Source organism: Marmota monax, unplaced genomic scaffold, assembly GCF_021218885.2.
Source record: "Marmota monax isolate L192 unplaced genomic scaffold, Marmota_monax_Labrador192_F-V1.1 WCK01_AAM20220418_F8-fsc00156, whole genome shotgun sequence".
NCBI lineage: Eukaryota > Metazoa > Chordata > Mammalia > Rodentia > Sciuridae > Marmota > Marmota monax.
Window position 1 is genome coordinate 3,818,891 of NW_026694013.1, and position 23,826 is coordinate 3,842,716.

At 36.1% G+C, this 23,826-nt stretch overlaps 1 protein-coding gene across 9 annotated transcripts in view; it reads right to left on the reverse strand.

Moving 5' to 3' along the window:
• Positions 1–23,826, reverse strand: part of Bbx (BBX high mobility group box domain containing) — a 285,419-nt gene that overhangs the window by 35,825 nt on the left and 225,768 nt on the right. For all 9 annotated transcript variants that reach the window (XM_046464037.2, XM_046464036.2, XM_046464035.2 and 6 more), the window contains 2 exons: positions 23,075–23,149; positions 15,319–15,399 (listed from right to left, as the gene is read on the reverse strand). In XM_046464037.2, the coding sequence (XP_046319993.1) occupies positions 15,319–15,399; positions 23,075–23,149 (156 nt within the window). The remainder of the gene's footprint in view (positions 1–15,318; positions 15,400–23,074; positions 23,150–23,826) is intronic.

Genomic DNA, 23,826 nt, shown 5'->3' on the forward strand with positions numbered 1-23,826 from the left:
AGCGTCTACCAATCCAGTTGAAATTAGAAATGGCACAATGATCACTGAACCACTGCAAAAAGTTCCAATAGAAGAATAAAACATTATAGGTCCCCAAATGCTGAAGAAAACTCACTTAAAACCACAAAATCTCTGAAAACAAAGGGGATTTCTGTTCATGTGATTTGTTTTAAATTCATTTGGTAGAAATTTCAATCTGATCTGAACTTACTCGGCTATAAATTCTGCCCTAAACCAACATGAAAACGTTTAATGTCTTAAACAGTTTATCTCACTAATGACAATTCATATGTTTTGCTATCAGAATATTCATTCACTTCAATATGCACTGTGGAAATTACATAGAGTAAGATGTATCTACTGTATCATTTTCCTAGAATCTGAAAAATTCTGAATGCGAAACACATCTGGTCCCAAACTAGTTAAATTTTTAATTCTCCAACATAACTCACAACATTTCACACTTAAGACATTTAAGGGGAAAATTGCCAACTTCCTCTCCAGCTCATAGGTACCTTGAAACTTCAATTACAGTCTATTTTCTAGAGGAGTGAATGAAACTTATTGTAAAATTAACTTTCAATATCTGGATTTTCATTCCTAAATACCCAAGTGCAAGCTCCGAAATGCCATGGCCAAGTAGGATGCTTAAGGTATAAAAATCAATCAGGTCAGGTTTCTGCCTTTGAGGAATTTATCAAGAGGCTGATAGTGCCGATTTGGTCAAGGGCAGCATAGGATGTCTTAGCCATAACTAATTTTATTTACTTTGCATTAGCAACTTAGAGGGGAAAGAGTATTGAGGTTTGCTGAGTCAGTACAAAATCAAGTACATGAGTAGGAAACCAATCCATTTAAAAAAAAAACCCAAATGGCAAGTTTTCATTTTCATTAAATTCATTTTTTAAATGGATAATACACTGAGTTAAATATCAGATGCTCTTTTGTCTCATTTTTTTTTTTTCATTTTTGTACTTTCAATGCATCTCAAACCTTTCCGGGAGAATAATGTTATGATTAGTGAGACTTGGAAAATACTGGAGAATGGGGGAGAGGCAGATACTGCATTTAGGGAAAAAAAAAGAAACATCACAAGAGTGCAGATCACTCATAGGAAAGATCTGAAATATCAAGGAGCTATCTATTTCAGAAACTCATGTAAGGTAACTTTTAGTGACTACAAAGACTGAGAATTTTCATTTATTAAACCTAATCAGAAATAACACAAAAAGCAGAATGTTAATTCTGAAAAACCAACATATTTAATTTTCCCTGCATATTTTACTCTTATGAGAGAATTTGATTTTGAATCAATTTTAAAGTAATTTTAATTTTCCTTTTTTGCCTATCCTAGCCTATCATGAATAACTATTCCAGGTGGTCTAATAAGAATATACTAGTTTTAGAAAGAAGGCCAGAAAGGCACCCTTAAGGTAAATTTTATGATTTTTCAACCAGCCCCCCTGGTGGCCTTTAATAGAGCATTTCAGGGCCCTTCTCTCATCTAGGTCCTAGTTTTTACAGTGGTATGCAGACAGTTTGCATTTGCACAGGTTCAACTTAGCAAATCTAATAATACGTTGCAAACTCTATTCTCTGCTTCAATATATTTCAAAATGATTCTCCTCATCATCCCTGATAGAATTCTACAGCTAAGAATGAAATGGAAAACATGCAGACATTCACTCTGGGGACATATTCGTGGAAATAGCATAATATTTCTTGGGTAGGTAATTATACCAAACACTAGTCATGCTTTACTTCCTCGTTTCAGGCTCTTGAAAATTTTTTCACAAGAGTGAAAAAATGTTAGTATGTTAATCCTAAACTATAAGAGAGAACAATTATAGTGCTGGAGACAGAAATACAAAAGAAAAACAAATACCTCTGAATTACAAACCACAAATCACAAATTTATATCACTATCTAAAAGCCAAATCAGACTCTAGAGTTGGGTGTCATTCCAGAGGCTGTCTAACATAACCTTCCCCAAGAAGGAATTCCCACTACTGAAAGACTTCCAAAGAGTTAGTGAACCAACTTCCGTACAAAGACATTAAGTCTATTACTCTATTAGAGAGCAGTTCTGTTTAAATTCTTTTTAAAATACTGAGCAAAATTTTGACTATCCTATTAGTATTTTGACTATCCTATCAGTATTTTAAAATACTGAGCAAAATTTTGACTATCCTATTAGTCTTAATTGCTGAAATGAGAGCAGCCTTTACTAAAAAGAATTGGGTTCCTGACCAACCACCATAGCTTACCTAACTAAAGCCACCCAATAAGCTAAGGAATGGAGTTTGAACCCACAGGAGGAAATACCAGGTGAAAAATGTGATACTGGTGCAACTTTCATGGGGCTCCTGTGAGGTGAAAGTGAACAAATGTGGGCAAACCACAACCTGCACGTGTTACAAAGCTTTACCAGGGTTGAGGACAATGGACACTTCATTTTAGCAATGTCTTTCATAAATTATGTTCTAGTCTTGTCATAATATATCAGATGAGAAATAAAACCATTTGTTAGTTGGTAGGGACATTTTCAATGGGGTGCAGAGATGAATTCTTCTTTTAAAAACATATCACAGGACTGGGGATGTGGCTCAAGCGGTAATGCGCTCGCCTGGCATGCACGGGGTGCTGGGTTCAATCCTCAGCACCACATTAAAAAAAATAAAGATGCTGTGTCCACTGAAAACTGAAAAATAAATAGTAAAAAATTCTCTCTCTCTCTTTAAAAAACATATCATACTTCTGGCCTGTATTGAACTTGTGGTCAGTTAAAATCCCAGATTTATTTACCCACATAATATACTGGTTGGTTTCTCATGTATATTTTGTACCTAGAGGCAAGACATTTTTCTTTTTTTAACAGTACTGGGGATTGACCCAGATGTGCTTTAACCACTGAGATACATCCCCAGACTTCTATCAATTACTTTTCTTTTGACACAGGATCTTATTAAATTGCCCAGACTGACCTCAAACTTGCCATCCTCCTTCCTTAGCCTCCCAAGTAGCTGGGATTATAGGTTTGTATCTCTGCACCCAGATAGAACTGCATTTTTTTTTTTTTAAATATCTGTGTCTTTGTCTAAATCTTGGGCAACAATGTTGAGTAGAGTATGGATCAGGACAGAGCCTTCTGGTACTTCTAGATCCCTTTCATTGGGTACTTCTTAAATATTAATAATCTTCAGAATCTAAGAATGCTTAATAATCCAGTCTAAATTTCTTCCATTTTGTTCACATGGACGTTGTATCTGTCAAGTCTTGCTGAAATCTAGATAGAGTATGCCAACAGCATTCTCTAAGTCTGCTTTATAACTATAACCATACCAAATAGAAAATAAGGTTGCCCTGTTTCTAGTCAGAGTCTAACTAGGCAAACAGAAACAACTTAAAAGCCTACCTAGCAGAGGGACTTTAATGTAGGGAACAGGTTGCTAGACAGGTCATGAACAACTAAAATGACTAAACAGCAAGCTTGAGGCAACCCAGGTATTAGCACCAGCAGGAAGCCAGAGTGAGACAAACAGGATAAAAGTGTTATTGAAGCCAAAGGCCAGGTGCCCAGTGGAAGGCAGAAGCACACTAACCCTGACATCTCTTCACCCCTTCCCTACACACCCTCATCTCTCCCATCCGGACCCCCTACCAGTGTTTCCCAGTGGATTCCAGGAAGAGTGGAAGCTGGGGACACAGGAACAGAAGAAAGGCAGTCTGTAGCCATTTGGGATATAAAGGTAGCAGGCAATACAAACAGCCTAAGGGACAGCACGTGTGACAATGGCCTTTGTAAGGGAAACTTTGATAATTCCCAGTTTTCATCTTCTTTTCTGTGAGTTCAAACATTATTCAAATAATTTCCAAAATTTCTAGAAATTAATAGCCTACATTTGAGGAATTATGCTTACTTTTGTTGAAAATTACAATGAAATTTATCTCTATTTGTTCTCATTAAGTTCTATTTCTACAACTTGTTGAAGGTTACCAAAAGTGAGATAAATTTCATTTGTGAGGTCTTGCAGTATCCTACAATCTTTTTTTTTTTCCTGCTGTAGGAAATCTGAATTAGCATGCCAAGATCATGTTATTCCAACTTTTTCTAACTAACTTAATACGCACTTGCCTTTTTTCACATATATTTTCTCAATGAACATTTCTATCCCCTCCCCACACTGGTGGCAAAACACTTATTAATATATTGTTTTGCCTTCTTCTTCTTCTAATCTAGACACAGCCAATTTCCTTCTAAACTTTAGTTCTAAACAGTTAAAAACAGTCATAAGTTTGCTTTGTTTCTTTCTTAGTTTTTGCCATATACATTTCATGCAAGATTCACGACCTTTTTTTCCTACTAATTGATACTATTCTTTTGTATTCCTCCTTGGTTACTTATTAAACAAAGTTCGTATTCTTCTACAAATACATTCATTAGTATTTGTAGATTTAAAAAATTTGAAAACCTCTTCCTCATTTTTTCTTTTGCTGAAATATATATATATATACACATATATATACACATACATACATATACCACAAGTGTGTGTGTGGCAGGGAACAACAAACAGACAACAGACAGACTCTTAGGGATCTTGGGCCTTGTTTCATGGTAGAACCTATTTGTATGTGCAGTTCCTGAATTTTTTCTTAAGTCTAAAGAATATATTTGACTCTCTAAGACATTGTTTGTTCAAGCATCTTCTTATAAGCACTTCAGTTTCCTATCCATTACTTCAAAAATCACTAAAGATAAACTCCCCAATTTGTTTTTTATTCTTTTCCCCCCTCACCATAATAGGCATCTGCATATGACATAAACAGAACCTGGGAATATGGATGGATGTAATAACTCTAGCCTTTGCTCTTGCAGATGGACAAATTCAGTGTTGAGAAGCAGTGTCAAAAGGCAGAGATTCTGAAGCCAGGTTGTCTAGGATACTTACTAGTGGGCTTTGCCACCGACAGCCTATGTTCATTGAAGGGGCCATTGCCAAGTAAGATTATTCATAGGATTTAACTAAGTTTTTCTGTGCCTCAGTTTTCTACTCTATAAAATGTGGATGTTAATATTTCTTGCCTTAGGAATACTGTGAAGTCCAATAAGTTGCACAGATATAGAACTTACAATAGTACCTAGTCTATACTTTCTCTATAGAAATAAAAAAACAGTATTGTGATAATCAGCCCTCTGGGGCTTATGACATAGAATAAATGCTAGAAAAAAGTTAATACTATTATTAGTAGTAATAGTAATATTCACATTAATATCAATCAATAGCATGTGATTGCCTTTGTAGATTAATTATATTGTTCTGATTTTTCATTCCAGGGTTGAATGATTCTGAAGTGGTTGAAAAGAAACATCAAATTAAATTAGGCTAGGAAGACCTCAAATCAGTATCTTTCACCAAGCAACTCTAAAACACAAGTGGGTTCATTTCTACTTTTGAGTTTATCTACTTATGTTCACTTTGGGTGCATATATCCATACTTTAGCGAACATAAGAATATACATACATACTACATTACACACACATGCCTAGATGTGCACACAATTACACAATGGACATATAAGAACACAAACTGATGTTTACTCAAGGTAACAAAAATGCATTATGGGGGGCTGGGGTTGTGGCTCAGTGGTAGAGCACTTGCCTAGCATGTATAAGACCACATATAAATAAAATAAAAATAAAGGTCCTTTGACAACTAAAAAATGTTTTTTTTAAAAAAATGCATTATGGGAAACACACAACTAATGGCTATTATTAATTTAGTCTAGTAGAGGGTTGTTATTAATCCGGTCTTGAAATAGTACATGATATAGTAAATTACATTTATTGTTCTAGTATTATTTTAAATTAAACAATAATCTTCTTTAAAGTGAGAACAAAAAATCATCTAGACATCCTCCAGAGATGGAATCCCCATGACTACATTTAAAGAAGTTAAATGCTAATGCTTTAAATCAAAAGACGGGCATAAATATTTGATTCTTAGTGTATATTCCCTCAGGAACTACTCTGTTTTTTATAACAGAGGGCATAAAATGTATTCTGTTCACCTTTGTATTCTCCAAGAAGGCATTCGACAGATAATTGTGTTAAATTGAATGGTTCATTAGTTCTTAGGTAACTGACGAATCTAAAATGCATTCTGATTCAAACCTGGAGAGGTTACTTTAAAAGTCTATGAAAAACAATGCTAATTATGACCATGCTACTGCTAGGCTTAGATAGGCAATCACGGTGTCCTTAGTTACACCTCCCAAGAGCACCAGTGAAAATTAATCACAAATATTTTAAATTTTACCTCTGCCAACAGAAACCACACTGAGATTCCTCCCTGTTTTGTATAGTCAGAAAGGCCTGATGGTGATATGCTGCAAGAAATGTGATTCATTCCCAAAAGAAAAATAAAAACTGATAATGTTGATACCAAGATCCCAAGGGTATATCCTGAACCCAGGATAAAAAAAGTTAATTCTCTTCAAAGTGATTATGAAGGAAAAACGCGATAGAAATGCTGAAAGGTGAGATAAAGCATGCTATGGAGGGATTCTGTTTTATGTTCCTGGATTCAGGGAGGCTGCCAGTTTTAGTTCAGGAAGACCACACTGTAGGTATGAGCTTTGTTATTGGGTACTAGCTTTAAAGGAATAATAAACCTCTGCTACCACCAAGCTTATCTCTTTAAATCAGGGACACTCTAAATGTATTCTTTTCTAAACATGTTAAGATATTGATTCATTTCTTCAGTGTGTCCTGCTTGAAAAGACTTTGTGAAATGATAATTCATGTATACTAGGATAAGAATACCACAGCAGAAGCCATGTAACTGGTATGAAGAGATGGTAACTAGTTCCAAAAGGTACCATATTATTTTACTCTTAATTATACTTTCTTTTGTTTTCTATTATGAAGGAGTCAGCTAAATTTTAAAAAAGGCAGTGTGAAAACAGACCTGTGGACATTAATCAGGAAGTTTCTATTTCAAAACCTCTGCTTTTTAGTACAAAACAAATGTTTTACAGCCAAGGTATGTTTACAATCATTTTGTACTGACTTATTATCTGCCAAAACAGGTAGATATAACCCTAGGATGACATTTAGCAGTGTTTTCCAAGAAGTGTACTTTTCTTATAATTAAATAAAACCATAAAAATACATACTGGTTGACAGTTTCTAAGAAAAAACAATAGCACTGCTGCTAAGAAAATTAGATTCTCTTTATCATAAAAGATAACTGGTTACAGAACACTGGTCTAAGCTTCCCTTGACACTGGAGTCTGGGCATATTAAATAGTATTCTATTTGGTTTGCTAAAACAGTTCACCCAGGTGAGATTTCAGATGGGTTGGTGGTGGCTGTTGTTCACAAGGCCTTCTCTCTGCTAAAATCTCCCCTGAAGATGTTAAAGGTAGTCATTACACACATTTTGTATCTTAGTTCTTCCAAACTTAAGTTTGTCCAATTGGGAATGCAATGAAAAGTTCAAGGAGTTTTCTAAAAAAAAAACTCACAACTTCGCATAAAATGATAAGAAACATCACATTCAAATAAAAGGCCTTCTTAAATGAAGTTTTAAGTATGAGAATTCATTTCTACAATGACTCTAGGAGGAACTGAAATAATATCAGCAGGTTTATGTTCTGGGCTTGAGGTCTGTTAAGTGATAAAAAAAAGTGGATAATATAAGAAAATTTGAATGGAGTCATATTTCAATCAAATACAACCAATAACTGGCAGTGATGAAATGAGACTGGGGGAATCACAGTCAAGTAAGATTATTGATGGGATATCATTCCTTGCCTTCTTTCATGGTTCCCTTCCTCCCTGTGGTACTGGGGATCTAACCGAGGGCCTCACAAATTCTAGATAAGTGCTCTGCTGTTGAGCTACATCCCCAGCACTTTTATTTTGAGACAGCATCTCATTTAGTTGCCCAGACTTGCCAAAACCTTTTGATCCTCCTTGCCCCAGACTCCATAGTAGCTGGAGGAATGTACACTATTGCACATCCAGCAACAGTGGCTTTTTAAAAATGAGTCATAATTTCTATGATTAAAAATTATAATAGTAATATTATAACATTTTTACAGATGCTAGAAGTAGTTCCTCTTTACCTATCCATTTGATTTTAAGTGGCTTTAGTGAGAAGAGGTTGCCCTCTGAAAATGTCTTCATCCTTTTTCAATAACTTTTCCAGTTCCCTTGAACCCACCAGACCTATAATTTTTCTTTTTCACATATGATTATATCTGGAAGAATCCAGCATTCGCTTTCTTCAGCTTCACCTATACATGTAACTAGGGTAATAAACTGAGATAAAAGAGTATAACATAGACAGCAGGTACACAGACCTAACTTCATGACTGTCTTTTTTTTAACCTGTCTTTCTTTTGTGCTCACAGGAACATGGGTATTTGCTTTCCAAACTCAACTACTTAGCTAGCAACTTCCTCTCTTCTCGACTCCTTGTGTATGAGAATTCCTCAACTGTCTCTTCCCCCTCAACATCTTTCATCTCTTCCTTTCTATCACAAAGCATCTTACCCTTTGTTTGCAAACATCTGGGCTTCCTGAAGTAGGGTTCCAAATCAGGGTCAAAATTCTTGAAGCTATCCTTTTATCACACACTCAGGGTCAAAGTTGGAGTCAATTCTTTTTTTCCTTTGCCTCTCACTTGTATTCAATCATGAAATCTATTTGAAAACCCTGAAACCTTCCTCTGACCTGTTTCTGCCTTACATTCCCAGTACCTGCTCCTACAAGATCTGATACCCACAGAGGTTTCCACTCCATTTCATGTACAGTTGCCAGGAGTATCTCTTCATGTCCTGCTTTTCTCACGCTCTACACCTGTCAAATCTTCAATGATTCCTTATTATTTTTCAAGAACAAAGTTCTTTGCTGTGCACTAAATATCCTCCCAATCTGGCTGGAAGCTACACTCTACCGTCATCTTTCATAAATCTTCTAATGCAGACCTCTACTCTTGCCTATATGATTTACTTATTGCCATCTAACTATCTCCTTTGCTTGCTTTATATCTCTTTGCTTTTATCTCCCCATCTCTATATTTAATTATGCATGAGTAACAATCTCCACTTTATATGGTCAGGTATAAAAGAGGGAATAGGCAAGTATTAAGTAAATGATGTCAATGATTGCTGGCCTCAAGAGTCAAAGCTCATCAGAAAAGGGAGAGGACAGTGTCATTTGAAGAGCAAATACCAAAGAGGGCAGCACTAATCAGCTCTGACCAATTATTCTCACAGAAGAAGGCTGACCCAGTGTCTGCAGATCCTCTAAATTTTTAGAAGCAGCCAGAAAGCTGCATTTATTTGAAATATAATTTTAAAATACTAGTCACTAATTGAAATGTGAAATATGATACAGGTCAACAAAATGTGTGCCAAATAAAGTGTATCTGCCAAATGGAGGTGGCCCAAAGGTTGCTACTTTCAATTTCTGGTTGTTTCTAAATGACTCCTTTATCAAGAACCACCTTAATGCTCTTTTATGTTCTCTTCCTTGTGCTTGGTCCCTAGAACATTTCTGCCAATACTAATTTCTACCTTTTTTTAGTTTCACACATCATGTATCACTCTTAAGTAGTTTCATCATTTCACTACATGATTCGGTGTAAAATATAATTCATTCTTACTCTGTAACTTTTAAAATATTATCTCTCTGCACCTAGAGAGTAAGCTCCTCCAGGACAGGAGTTGTATACCAAACTTTCCTATAACGCTCAGCATCTTCCCAAAGCACACTCACGAATAAGCATTTATTTAAGGGTATAAGATATATCTTGGCAACTTCAAAAGTACAGACATTTTCTAAAAAGGAAATATAAGCTCCATTTCTTTGACAGCAGTCTTGAACATCTGTCATCTTTTTCAGCTATACACATATGTGTAGGAGTAAGCTGTCTTCCATGAGACTTCTATAATATGCACATTCCTATAAGAAGCGACATGCACAGTCTTTTTTAAATATTCATCAAAACAAGGCAACAGAACATCCCAGTGTGTCAGAGCATGGCAATGGAGACAGACTGTTTGGGTTCCTATCTGGACTCTTTAACACTGCCCATGTGACCTTAAACAAGTTACCTAACTTCTCTGTCATCTGGTATATGTCAAAAGAATGACAATATTACCCGCCTCAGAGGATAGTTCTGAGAATCAGTACATGTAAAGTTCTTAAAATAATGCCTAACACAAGTAGATATTCAATGTCAGTTGTTATCATTTTAGGTTAGAAAATAAAATTCATTTGCTGAAAAAATCCTACCAAAAAATTTAATCTAAAGTACATTTAAAATCATTCAGAAGTATTATGAGTAAAACTAGTAACAGTCTTTTCAGGTTTACACTCAGTCCCTACTCTATACTCCATACTCTGAACACCAGCACTATACTATGTCTGGAGATAAAGTGCTCCTATACCACTAATCTTATATGCTTTACAGATTTTGGCTCTTACTGTACTAAAATATGTGTTTACATACATTTGCAGGTAACTTCAGAGCCATACTGTTATTGGCATGGAATAGACTGTTATTGTCTGTTCGAATAAACTATCCCACTTATTAATTAGACAAGGGTGGTCTTTAAGTATATAATTTTCTTTACTGAAATGTATAGGTAAAGTTATCTCTGAATTTCTTCAGACTGTCTTCCAACTAAAGCAACTGTAATACAAAAAGACCACATTAGGGAAGAGGCTTTGCTGCTCTTTATATGATCTGTTCTAATTCATCTCCAAACAAATGGAAACCAATATATTATAGTATTTGCACAATTCAAGTTAACTGATTAACTGAACACCACAAACCTCCTGGGGGTTCAAACAAAAAGGACTGTATTTTTCCTAATTTGTTGACCTCAACAGAAATCTCTTAAAAATAAATAAAATAAATTATAGAATTTTCAGCTATTAAAAGTCTACCCATCAAAATGCCAATCATGTGCCCAAATCAGGTTCTTCCCTAGGGCATCATCTCTTGGCTGCAGTGCCATGGGAACATGGGGAGGGGTGAGTCCTTATAGCATCAGAACCAAGAGCACAGGCCTATCCAAGTCTCTTTGTGCCTTTTGCTGATTTCATCCAATTTTCTTTTTCCTGCTAGGTAGGTACAGATCACAGCACTAAGTACACATCTAAAACATTTTTTTGCTGCTTGCCAAGGAGAAGACAGTTAACAACAACTCTGGCTTTAGAAGATCTGCTCATGAGAATGTGGTTGGGGAAGGGTGAGTGCTTAGTTTTAGGCTGATTTCTGGCCTTTCACAAGGTCTGAAGCCTCTGGTTTAGTCATAGAAGACAGCAAGATAAAACTAACTGCCCATGGTTACGTCTTTCTTTTGTTGGTCCCTGCTAACTCTACAAAAGAGTCCATGACTTTCTCAGGGGAATGCCATAGGAAAGGGTGATATACAAACATATTTAACAGGGGGACATGCCAATTATCATAAGTAATGTGGCTGCAGGGCTGGAAGAACCCTTCCTGTGTCCTACAGTTGGTGGAAGAATCAGGGGAGCTTAGGGATGCTGGCCAAGTTGTGGCAAGAGTACTCAGGGGGTTGAGTCACAAGCTTTTTACCAGTAGTAGAAAAAACACCTGTACGTCATCTCATTAAGCTCAACACAAACCAGCTGAATGCCACTCCTGCCACAGGGTGTGCATCAGAGTACCCCCAGCAAAGGCATCTCCATTATATTTTTCCCTCTTGTGGAAGACTGTTCCAGATCTGTTCTCTATGAATCCCACCCCATTGTGTTGAGAGCCACAGTCTCGTATGATGCCTGGCATTTGCCAGGGGAATGTTTAAAAGATGAAGTGAACCATTGACATGATGATTTGAGTTAAGCTATATATAATTGCTGTGATGCTGGATTGATTGAATTGTATATTTGACCTTTACTGTTGGGCAATGAGGCAGCTCTTGCCCGCTGCTTTGGAGTTCTCACGGGGATTCCTGGAGGGTTCGGGAAAGGTCCAGAGGAGGGATTTCCGGTTGGTGTGGTGTGTGCCTGGAGGAGCCGCGTGGGTGGTATTGGAGAGAGGTTCCCGGGGAGTGTGTGTGGAGTGTGCTGGTGGAGTCTGGAAATAAAGTTTGTTCCTGCTTGAGTGGCTCGTGATTTGTGCCCAGCCAGACTGTGGCACCATTGGCCTCCAGTGGCCTCCTGTCTGATCAAACCAATCTATTTTCTATGTACTCACTTGACCCTTGGGAAACACATCTTTACAATGCTAAAACTAAGAATGTAGCAGGCCATTCCAAGTTTCTCACTGCTGCCAACTTCCTTTGGTCTCTTTTTGCCTGGCGGATGCCATAGCAAATTTATGTCTAAAACATTTCTTGCTTTTTGTAAAGAACGAGAAGATACTTCTTGAATGTTCCTCCCTCAATCTTTAATAGTGGTTCTCCTGGATCCCCTACAGGTCCCTTGATGGGGCAGGGGTAAAGAACAGAAGTTACTTCTATGCTTTCCTCCCAAGGAAAGAAAAAAGCAAGATATGCTCCAGATGACCACAACACCCATGATGTCTCCTCACCTAGGATGACTTAGGGGTTGTAGTGGGGATGAGAGGCCTCTCAAAGTGTAAGGGATACTAACTGGATTATAAACCCCATGAGACAGGTCCAGTCCAAATTGGAAGGTATTTCTTGATGAATTTCCCCTTGGAATATATAAATTTAAAGCTGTCTCCTCAGATTCCAGGTAATAGCATGAGGTCTACTCAACAGGAAAAATCCTCTTCAATATCTTATTATACTTACTTTTTTTGTTAAGAGGCACCAGAATAATTAAATATTCTATTTTGCTAAAAAGATGGGATAAAAATTAAGGATACATTTATCTACTAGTGATTATTTGACAATGCTGATTAATCCATTGTACATATATCTATGTTTAATCAGAAGGTGGAAAGGCTTTAGAATGTCATTCTAAAATGTACTCTTGGTATTGTGGCATCATATTCATGTGGTGCAAATAATAATGTGAAAAGAGTTTCTTGGTAAATTATTTTTTAGCAACCCTGTTTCATCAAAAGCATATATTTTTACTCAAATATTATAAAAACCTAAGTCTGAGTATAAGCTGATTTGCTATAATTGGAATAGGCTTATTTCCGTCATTTTACCCCTTTAAAATATGATTCCAGCATTCAAACATCTGTTAAACCATAGCATCTGCTTCATATTTGGGACGCATCCCTACAAATTAGAAGAATGTTCTTTTTAATGAGCTCTGATTTAATAAGGAATCTTTTTTTTTTATGACTGGAAGAAAATGAGAAGACAAATTTATTTAGCACTGCTCACAGCTAAGTATCCCAAAGGATCACACATTTCTAACAACAACAAAAAAAAAGGTTTGTAAAAATAAATATTGCATGTTGAAAGATAGTTTTATAAATTAGTGTTAATACTTAAGTAAACATGTTATGTTTATATGTATGTGCATGCACACACATAGACAAATTACATAATCAGAAAAATCAGAGGACCCATACACACATTATCATTCAAGGAAAATAGTTACTTCCTTCAAATGTCTAGTCCTAACAAATTTTGCAGTTTAGAAAATTCATGACCTCTGTCTCTTTGTTTACTAAGATTTGTTTACAAGTCCAACTCCATAGGATCTTTGTTGGATCTTCACTGTTTCAGTTGTGTGTGAGGCAGTAGTTTACAGTGACTCATGTAGTTCTTTTTAGAACAATTCCCTGCTGTCTCCCTAAGTTTTTCTCTGAGTTTTCCAGCCATTCGAAGCCCTCCATTTGAGTCTGAATTTGTCTTACACAAGCAGCACGTCAGCTCAGTGTCAGACAACAATGGGCTGGTTTGTTCCACTGTTTATATACACTACTATCTCAGGCCTTTTTATTTTTATATTTCTAATATGAATCTGGCTAGGCTTTAAAAACCTGATTTAAAGATATTTAAAACTTCCAAATGTTTATGATGCAAACTACCATAAAATTTAGAAATTTTAGGAAATCGTATGTCATCTCATTAAGCTCAATACATTACAAAGAATATATAAAAGAACTGTATCACCAAAGAGCTCAGAGGAAACTCACTGGAAAAAAAAAGCGAGAGAGAATGGGTTTGGTAGAAAAGCTTTTTCATCATTCATTCACTCTGTACTTCGTAATTCATTGCAGGGAAAACTATGTCTATAGTGTCCTGGTGCTGAGAACATTCCTTCCACACGTTCCCTTGAGGCAAAGTGGTCACAGCCTGGCAGAGCAAGCCACTGTGCATGCCCAACAACAACTGCTTCTGGCACCTTCCTACCTGACCCATCACCTACCAAGGGAGGGCTCTGTCTCTTGCAGGCTTTATAAAAGCACATTTTTTTTTTAAATACTTTCTCAGTGGAATGAGAGCATTTTATATCCATGTCACATCAAAAAGTACAAGTGTTAGATGTTATAAAAATATAATGTTAGACTATGCCAGTGAATCCTTCACTTAAAAAAAATTAAAACATCAACCTGGTTTAAAAGTAATGCCTTCTAGAAATTTATAGATGGTTGAAGAGAATAGAGGAGAGAAAAGTAGTAATCCAGTATGTTAGTCAGCTTTTTCTCAAAGTGACTAAAATACTTGACAAGAACAATTTGGGGGAGGACAAATTTATTTTGGCTCACAGTTCTAGGGTTTAGTCCATGGTCAGCCACTGCTCTACGCCCAAGGTGAGGCAGAACAACACAGTGGAAGGGCATGGAGGGGAAGCAGAGCTCCTCATGGTAGCCAAAAATTAGAGAGAAGGAAGCAGGTAAAGGACAAGGAAGATGAACCCTTCTAAGACACAACCCCCGTGACCCACCTGTTCCAATCATACCCCACCCGTCTATAATTACGACCCAGTAAGCCCATTCCACTAACAAGGCCCATTCCTCTTATAATCTAATAATTTCACCTCTGAGCATTCCTGCATTAACTCAGGAGCTTTTGCAGGACATCTCACATCCAAACCATAACACATGGGCTATTCTGTGCTCCACTGGACTTACTTAACCAAAGAGACAAAAAAAACCTTATTTTAAAATATTACCTTTGAAAATAGATTTTGTGATATCTCTGCATAACCTTTCTTAAGCTTAATGACTTCTAGTACTGAAATTCCTTTTTCATAAATTAAAGGTTAACTCTCATTGTTGAAAACTAGATATAACACATTTTATGGTCAAAGGTGAGATGTACAGTTTATGGAACAGTTATAATTATTTTGTGATTTCTACCTCTGCAGATCTTATCTCAATATATTCACAATAACTTGCCTCTGCCAGTTGAAAGAGTGCAGACTTCCCACAGCGTTTTACAGGCTCAGCACCACCCAACTGCGAAGTGTTTGAGGAGATCTATATCGAAAACAATTGACATAAAGAACATTAATTATGATACCAGAATCTTTGCCTTCCATCTATACACATATAAGAAATTTCCATCGTTTATGGGAATATTATTGCTCCCAAGTACCAAATAACTTTGAACACATCATGTTTGGGATGATCATTTTAAGAACTATTTTACTACTGTCATGTATAACTAATTAGAACAAACTGGGGGGAAAAGGAACTATTTTGGCAGCTCCAAAGTAAAAATAAATGGGGCTGGGGTTATAATTCAGTGGTAGAGCACCTGCCTAGCATGTGTGAGGCACTGGGTTTGATTCTCAGCACCACATATAAATAAATAAAATAAAGGTCCATCAACAATTAAAAAATAAAAACAAACAAACAAAACAGGTGTCTCTATAGTGCCCATTTAATGACAAGAGTATTATCTTGCATATTCCAGGTTTGAACTCTAGAAACTTAAAAAAGATAAGCATTTCCATTTCTGTTTCTTTGATAAGTTTCCAAATTCATCAATAGGCCAAAAATAAAAGAGATTTAGAGTTATTGTGCATTTCAAGCAATTGGTTAATTTTTAAGAAAATATTTGGGATCTTTGTGGAAAGACAGCATCAAGTGAATCAACAGATTTTTTTGAGAATACATGCTAGGCAATAAATATGGTAGGCAATATGACAGGAGCTGAGGAAGCTAAAAGTTTTTTTTTATAAACACTGACCCTGGCCATATTGCAAGTACACTCAAAGACTGATAATCAAGGACAGGAATCCAAGTTGTACAGTTGTACAGACCTACGCTATGTTGTGGTACAGTGATATACATAACATTACATTGACTGCATATTTTTCTGGCAATTTGGTTAAATGGTGTCTGGGCACAGATAAAAAATGAATTAGCACTGCCTTATTTTCATATGAAAACTTCATTTTCAATTTCTAGTCTCAGTAAGAGCTGAGAAAGATATACACATTCTTCTCCTGGAGAAGTTCTATCATGGTTAGCTATGGTCTACACTTCCAGGTTCTTTGTGATTCTGAATTCTTTCCCAGTTCAGACAAAGTTGTTCCTCAATTGTTCAGGAAAAAATCCTGCCTGATGAATATATCCTTACAGGTGACACCCAGGACTCACAGGAGATTCTAGAAGTCCTAGAAGGACTAAGTGCTCACTGCTTGAGCAATTTCTCCCCAAGAAATCCTGCTGAGTAGAGCCTTTGTAGAAGATATATTTAAACACCTACAAAGCCCATCATAAAAGGTAAAGTTTAAGAAAGTCATGAGGACACTTTCTTCCACCAGGTGCAATAGGTTTTAACAGAGGCCTCCCATATTTACTTTGATCATTTGCTTTCCTTTAGAAGATGACTTATGGGGTTCAATCTTTCTGAAGTTTGGAATATTTTCCTCTAGCCAAATTTTTACTAATAAATGTCACTTCTACTTTTTTTTTATATAAGCTACATTCAATTACTTATCATTAGACTGAGAGAAAACAAACTCATTAATTACCACTGACTCTTAGTGACTTTAGGAATGAGGTAGTGAACATAAACGACAGTTCTTTGAATTAAGTTTGTAGAACTAAAGGGAGATGGCCTTCGTTACTTTCTGCTTTCTTTGAATTAAGGTTATAGAACTGAAGGGAGATGGCCTTCGTTACCTTCTGCTTTGTGGATTTAATTCAAATAATGAAAACTTTTAAGCCTCATTTACTTTACCTTCAATATGTAAACAACACCTGCCCTGTATTACATGAGACAGTAAGATTTCATGTTAGTGAGCAGCACAGTGCTGAGGTCATAATTATGCTCTCAATATGAGATACAATTATTAGTACTAATGAGTTATTATGAACACTGGTAAACATAAACCCTTTTAGTACAATTCCAAAAGTTGGTTACAAACTGAAATCGAGCAGAGTTTAAAAACTGTAAAGCCTGAGGATACTACTTATATTAGATTTAGTCATTTGTAGAATAGTATACTTGCTGCTCAATTAAGAATTGCTGAAGGACAGGACAGAGCGGCACTACACAGCCCAAGCTGTTTTTCTAGTTCTTCCACTGGCTCCCTCTGCTGTCGCTTTTGTTGCATAGGTCTCTGCTCCAGGGCTGTGTTTGTTTACTATCACATATCTTGTGCCTAATGCAGAGCACAGCTCTGTGAAGAACTACAGACTACACAGATGCATTATCAGGTCTCCTTCCATTAAAGCACAGCTTCTTGACTTGAGTGGAGGACTGAAATGGATCTTTGCCTTCCAAAAGGAGCGCCCTATGTTAATGAGAACAGTTTTTCTCATTGCCTCTGGGAGAATTTTTACCTATTTATAGGTATAGGGCTGGGGTGAGATTTTATGCTTAAGGTTGCTAGAAACCTGATTTCCAAAATGGCATGTGGGGGAGGTCCAACACTTCCAGAATCTCCTAACAATAAAATTTTTGTGGAACGACTCAGTGGTATCACACAAAGATGTGTTTCCTAAAAATGTCTTTTAACTTCTTAATTGGGGTGGTAGGTTAGTGGAAAACTGGACAGATGTTAATTTTGATGGCTGAATCCTTATCTGAATTTCTCTGTAGCACCTGGGATTCTATTACTACAGTAGGGTCCTACTTCTCAGGTCACTCTCCTTTGCTAGCTCTTCTTTCTACAGTGTTCTTTAAATGTTGTTTTCCCCTCAGGGCTTTGTATCAGAGCTCTCTTTTTATGTCACACATGTCCTCTCAGGACTCTCATCTACACTAGTAGTTTTGATCTTAGGCACTGCTTGCACAGTGCTGATTTCTTGTATTGCCACTGTTCACCTCTGCTAATAATCTCCTACTTAAGAGACATGTATCCTTTCAGGTAAGAACAACATAGTTAATGTTAGTTTTTCAATGACTGTCCAGCAATGGAGGAAGTTCACGTTTTATGGTAGATGGCATCACTAGAGGGTAATACTGCATAGTTTGTTCATGGCCATGCTTTTTACTTTCCTCAAATTGGATGGTGCTTGCCAGTCTATTAACTCCATTTTAGTCTCTATTTTGACTATTATGTGATAGTCAGATAAACAGTACTCATCCATAAAGGTTGGCAAAATGGTGGGTGAAAGAGTACATGAGGTAAGGCAAAGAGCTAAGAAAAATTACCACTCTAGACATTAAATTACTAATTTTATGTTTGCCTAAGGTAGACAAATGCACCAAGGAAACAGGTGGTAATGATCAGAATAAAAGTAGGTAATGGTGGAATTTTTTGCAAGCACAAGGGGTATCATAAACATTGTAGCCTTGGAGAAAAATGACTAATAATTGTTGAATGAATTAAAAAAATCAAAGAACAAATGTACAATATGAGGACAACTGGTCTTCCTTATCTTTAAAGGAGTATTAACAGTTCCAATAAAATACATAATATGTCCACTAATTAGTTGCAGTGTAAGTATATGATGTTTTTATGAAGTGTACTATTCCATAACATATTTGGAATTCATGGAAATAAAATGTTTTAAATTTGGACTTAATGTTTATATCCAATTGTGACAAAACCTTAAATTTTTTGAGATTATGCTTGTATTTTTATCGACAGTATCTTCTAAGGAAAGTTTTAATGTCCAGATCTAAATTAGCTCTAAACCATCTAAATTAGCTCTCTGTGTCTTTAAAGTAAATATGTAATTTTTCAATGTAAATATCTACTATACCACAGAGAAGAGAAGAGAAGAGAAGAGAAGAGAAGAGAAGAGAAGGCGAATTGGTCATGGCTTTTAGACCTGATAAATAATGGAAAACAATAGCTCCCTCTCTGGCATTGTGTTTGGTCATCAGTCTTCAGTAAACCAGATCTAAAAAGTGACTGATGTGTCATTCTACCTGTAAACAACAAAAGATGCAGACAGGGAACTCATTCTGACCAACTTAATGAATCAGAGCCTGGAAACACAGAGTAATAGCAAATTGGATGAGCTGAGATGAATCTGGATGAAATACGGATGTCAATACGGAATGAGAGACGGGCAGAAATGGGATGGGATGCAAGTCTCTGCATTCTGTTATTTCTTTCTAGATCCAATAAAGTAGATATATTATTTTCTTCCCTTTAATGTAAACATTCATAAGGGATATATAAACAAAATGTGCTTTATTGAGTTTCCTGGTTCCATATAGGTTTACTTCGATAGGCTTTAAAACTATGGTTAAGGAAAAAAAAAATCCTTCTTTATGTGAAATAAAACACACACACACACACACACACACACAAAACTATTTCAACCCAAAGAAGTGCCCAGGGCTTATTGGTTTTTTAAAAAGTAGGTTTCTTGGACAAATATATTACACAATAAATGACCCATTTCTAAGAGATCGTATAGAGAAATCTCTCCAAGAGTTTGTATATGAAATTAGCAGGAATGGTTTCAAAGGATTTTGGATGCTTGGTTTTAAAATAACATTAAAAAATAAGTACATTAAAAAGACCTAATTGAGGGGCTGGGGTTGTGGCTCAGCAGTAGAGCGCTGGCCTTGCACATGCGAGGTCTTGGGTTCGATCCTCAGTACCACATAAAAAAAATTTTTTTTAAAGACCTAATTGATTCTTAAGCTATATGAACATTCATTTCTAACTAAGTAATAATCTACCAAATCCCTCTGAAAAGGGATGGGTATAAAGTGGTCCACTGGACAATTTTCAATTGCTTACCAATCCCTTCCTCTTTTCCATCCCTTCCCCAATGAGGCCATACAGATATAGTAGAGTGTCAAAACAATCATAATTTAGTAATTTGGGGATTAAAAAAAGATAACTAGAGATAAGTGTCTTAAATTGTGGTTTCCTAAAAGAAAACCTGATGGCATACTCTCAGGCCCACACTTCCACTGATAAATCAAAAATTCTGGGAGTGAGGTTCACCTATCCTTCTAGGTGACACTGATATACTTTAAAGTTTGTAAAGTTTTGCTACAAAATAATTAGAACAAGAATTTCATGAGATTTTTCTGTTTGTCAAAGGTGATGGTGTATCATGAGATATAAGAGCTTTAGGTATATCATCATAGTAATTATAGCCCATTTTGTTTCTACTGTAATATACATGCTCATGGCAGATTTTAGTAGATAATTTTATTAGTTCACCTAGCCTTTTTTTGGCGGGGGGATTACTGGGGATTGAACTTGAGCACTTGAGCACTGAGCCACACTCCCAGTCCTATTTTGTATTTTATTTAGAGACAGGGTCTTACTGAGTGCCTCTCCATTGCTGAGGTTGGCTTTGAACTGAGATCCTCCTGTCTCAGCCTCCCAAGGCCCTGGGAATACAGGTGTATGCCACCACGCCCAGCTAGTTAGTTCTTTTTAACTTTAAATAAACCAGCCCAGTATTGGGCTGACAGAAGGTCAGATCAAGATTGAAACTTAAGCTTAAGCTTCTCTTTGTCATAAGAGGAAAATGACTAGACATATATCCTTACAGTATCATGAACTTCTCTTACATGACACATATAACATTTAAAACTAACAGAAGATGCCATAATTTATTTAATTTGCTTAGAAATTGAAAGGGCTTATATCATCAACCTATGCAAAATATAACTAGGAAAAGTAATACCCTTAGAGTTGAGAATAGGGAATTGCATTGAATTCTAGAACATAATAGAAAACGCTTTTTTACATTATCCATATAATTTTGGGTTTTCCATCATGCATGCCTTCCTATGTTACAAATCATTGAAACAGCTCCTAATAAGTTTTCAAATAAACAATATTATTAAGCTTCTTCAAATCCTACATACTCTTCTTGTCAAAAACCAAAAGCCCTCAGAGGCAAGTGCTCTTGAGCAGTGGGACAACTCTCCCGTCAAATAAGTTCTTTTCTTCCTTAGAAAATAAACTTAATAAAATTAAGAGTCAAGGAACGAATCCTCGAGTCTTCTGAAGAGTGTGCTAAGCAGCAAAGACGAATTACTTTAAGAGAGGTACAGGATCTCTTTCTGCACAATCACAGGATAGTGCCTGTATAATATCAAAGTAGGCCCTTGGAACTGCTGCAGGGCTTCAGGGGCTCCTAATGAATCTGATGATGGAATATCTTTTAAATAGCATCTAATCATGCTGTGGACACCAACCAAGACAGCTCAGATATCTCACATTGACATTTTACATTAAGTTGAATACTCTTGGTAGTTAATGCATATGCAAATATCAGGTGTGTCAAAGTTGAGCCACTATACCTTTCTAATATTCATGCTGCAGAATGGAGAATTTAATCAAACAGAATACATGGCAAATTCTGTTTTCAAGAAAATGTTTCTGAAAAGTTGGATGGGAACAGCTCAGTTATCAATATTAAAAATAACCTTAGTCAACATGCCAAAATTCTTTCTTAACTCTTTAAAAACTTATTAGGAACAGACTAATGGGTGTTGACAACCAGAGAAAAAGATGTACTATTAAACAAAACCATTTTCCCATACACCGAAAACAGCAGCCTAATTATCAGAATGGAAAATTATAATAAAATCTTAATTTATTCAGATTCATCAAGCAAATTGTTCTTTATGAAATGATAACATTATGTATTTTTGTCACCAGTTGTAAACAATAGCCCTCAGCAACTAAAGTGAATACTGTGGCAAAGAAGGCTAACACATAAGCAGCCTACTGCTGACACAAAGTCACAGTGGTTAATACAAGCATCCCAAGAGGAAGTAGCATTTTGGTGGGAAAGAGGGTAGATGAAAGCTTAGAGTAATTTTTTTCTCTTTTTTCCAAAGGAAGATGCTAGATTTTCTCCTGCCAAAAGGATATCATTTTACACTTCATTTATGCAGTCCTCTTTATTCAAATGAATCACAGTAATTCAATACATTAATATTAAACAGAACAGTCCTGCTTCTCATTCTCTCAATCCTATTAAAAATTGCTTACTTTCTGATATGCATTTTTTGTTGGAATAAAAAGGCAAAAGGAGAAAGACCTAAAGCAGGCAGCATCTTATTTTCATAAACCATATGAGATTTATTATTTGTCACACAGTGCTCAACAGGATCGAGCATATGGTTGAGGCCAGGGTTCTGTGGCAAAATCAAGCATATCAGATCTGCTTCCTCAGAATATCAACAAGAAAGTACTCTCTAGCATGTGCTCTGTCTGGCTGACAAACTGAAGAAATCTGAGATCCTGTAAGAGCTAACCTGATCAAAGTCAGGGATTAAACACTAATAAAAACACTGGCTGCAGCTACATCACACCGAAAGCTAAGTACTGATGATTTAACAGGTCATATTCACCACTGCATCTGCTTTGAGAACGTTATTCATGAATTATAGCACCTAATTTCACTACTGGAAACATTTAACAAATCGGAATCTTCTGGCCTTCATGTTGACAGCAGTTTTTCTAAGCTTTTAAAATAAATTAAAAACAAGGTAAAATAAAATAAATGGATTACTGGTAAGTGCCTATTCTGAATGAGCTTAATGAATGTTTATAAAATGGGTATAAAATATGGAACTGACTCAACTATGATTATACCAAAGGCAGCAAAGAGCCATAAATATTCTGTGTATTACATTAATAATGGCAACGGCCATGCTTAAAGTTGACTATACATTATTAAAATTCCATTTCAGTAGTTTCTGAGATAAATATGTTTTCTGAGGGCAATAAACATTAAAAAAAAAAAAAGAAAGCTTTACCTCTGCAAACTGAAACAAGGCTGATGCTTGACACTGTTTTGTAGGAGCATCAGGGTGGGATGTACTTGAAGATATCTGAAAGGAAACAAGTTGTTTTTAATGTACAAGGACATTTTCCCATATCAGACTGTTAGATTTTGTCATATATTTCCACTGCAGACACTTATAAAGATTAAGACATGAATCATCACTTTCAATCCCTTTTAGAAGAACAGTATAAATGATAACAGAAGACAAAAGCCATGTTTCTAAAAACAAATGGTTGGAAAGAACCAAATGACAAAAGAGTTTGGCTTAGTTGCCATGTCCCTTGTAAAGGTATCAGGTATGTATCAAACAGCAGTTAAGGAGACCTACTAAAATGAATTTTTATATTTCTATGATTTTCAAAGAATATATTATTAAAAGCTGGAGACTGCAAGGAAAGCCAGTCACTTTCTCTCACCCCTACATTATTACCTGCAAGCTGCTTTCTGCAGAGAAGCAGCTGTAAACCTGTTGGAGCACATGGATGTGGGTCAGGGTATCTGGGATTGAATCTTAGCTGTTACTCACCAGCTACATGACCCAAGGCAGTTCAGCTAAACTTGTTTTTCCCAACTGTAAATTAATGATGGTGATAATTTCTTTTTTAATGACTACTGATTATGGTGAGAAAAAATGTAAGCCATAAAATACACAGCCTGGCACCGCATCACAACTTAGAAGTTGCTCACTAAATATGAAAAGCATTTTCTTTCTTTCAGAACACC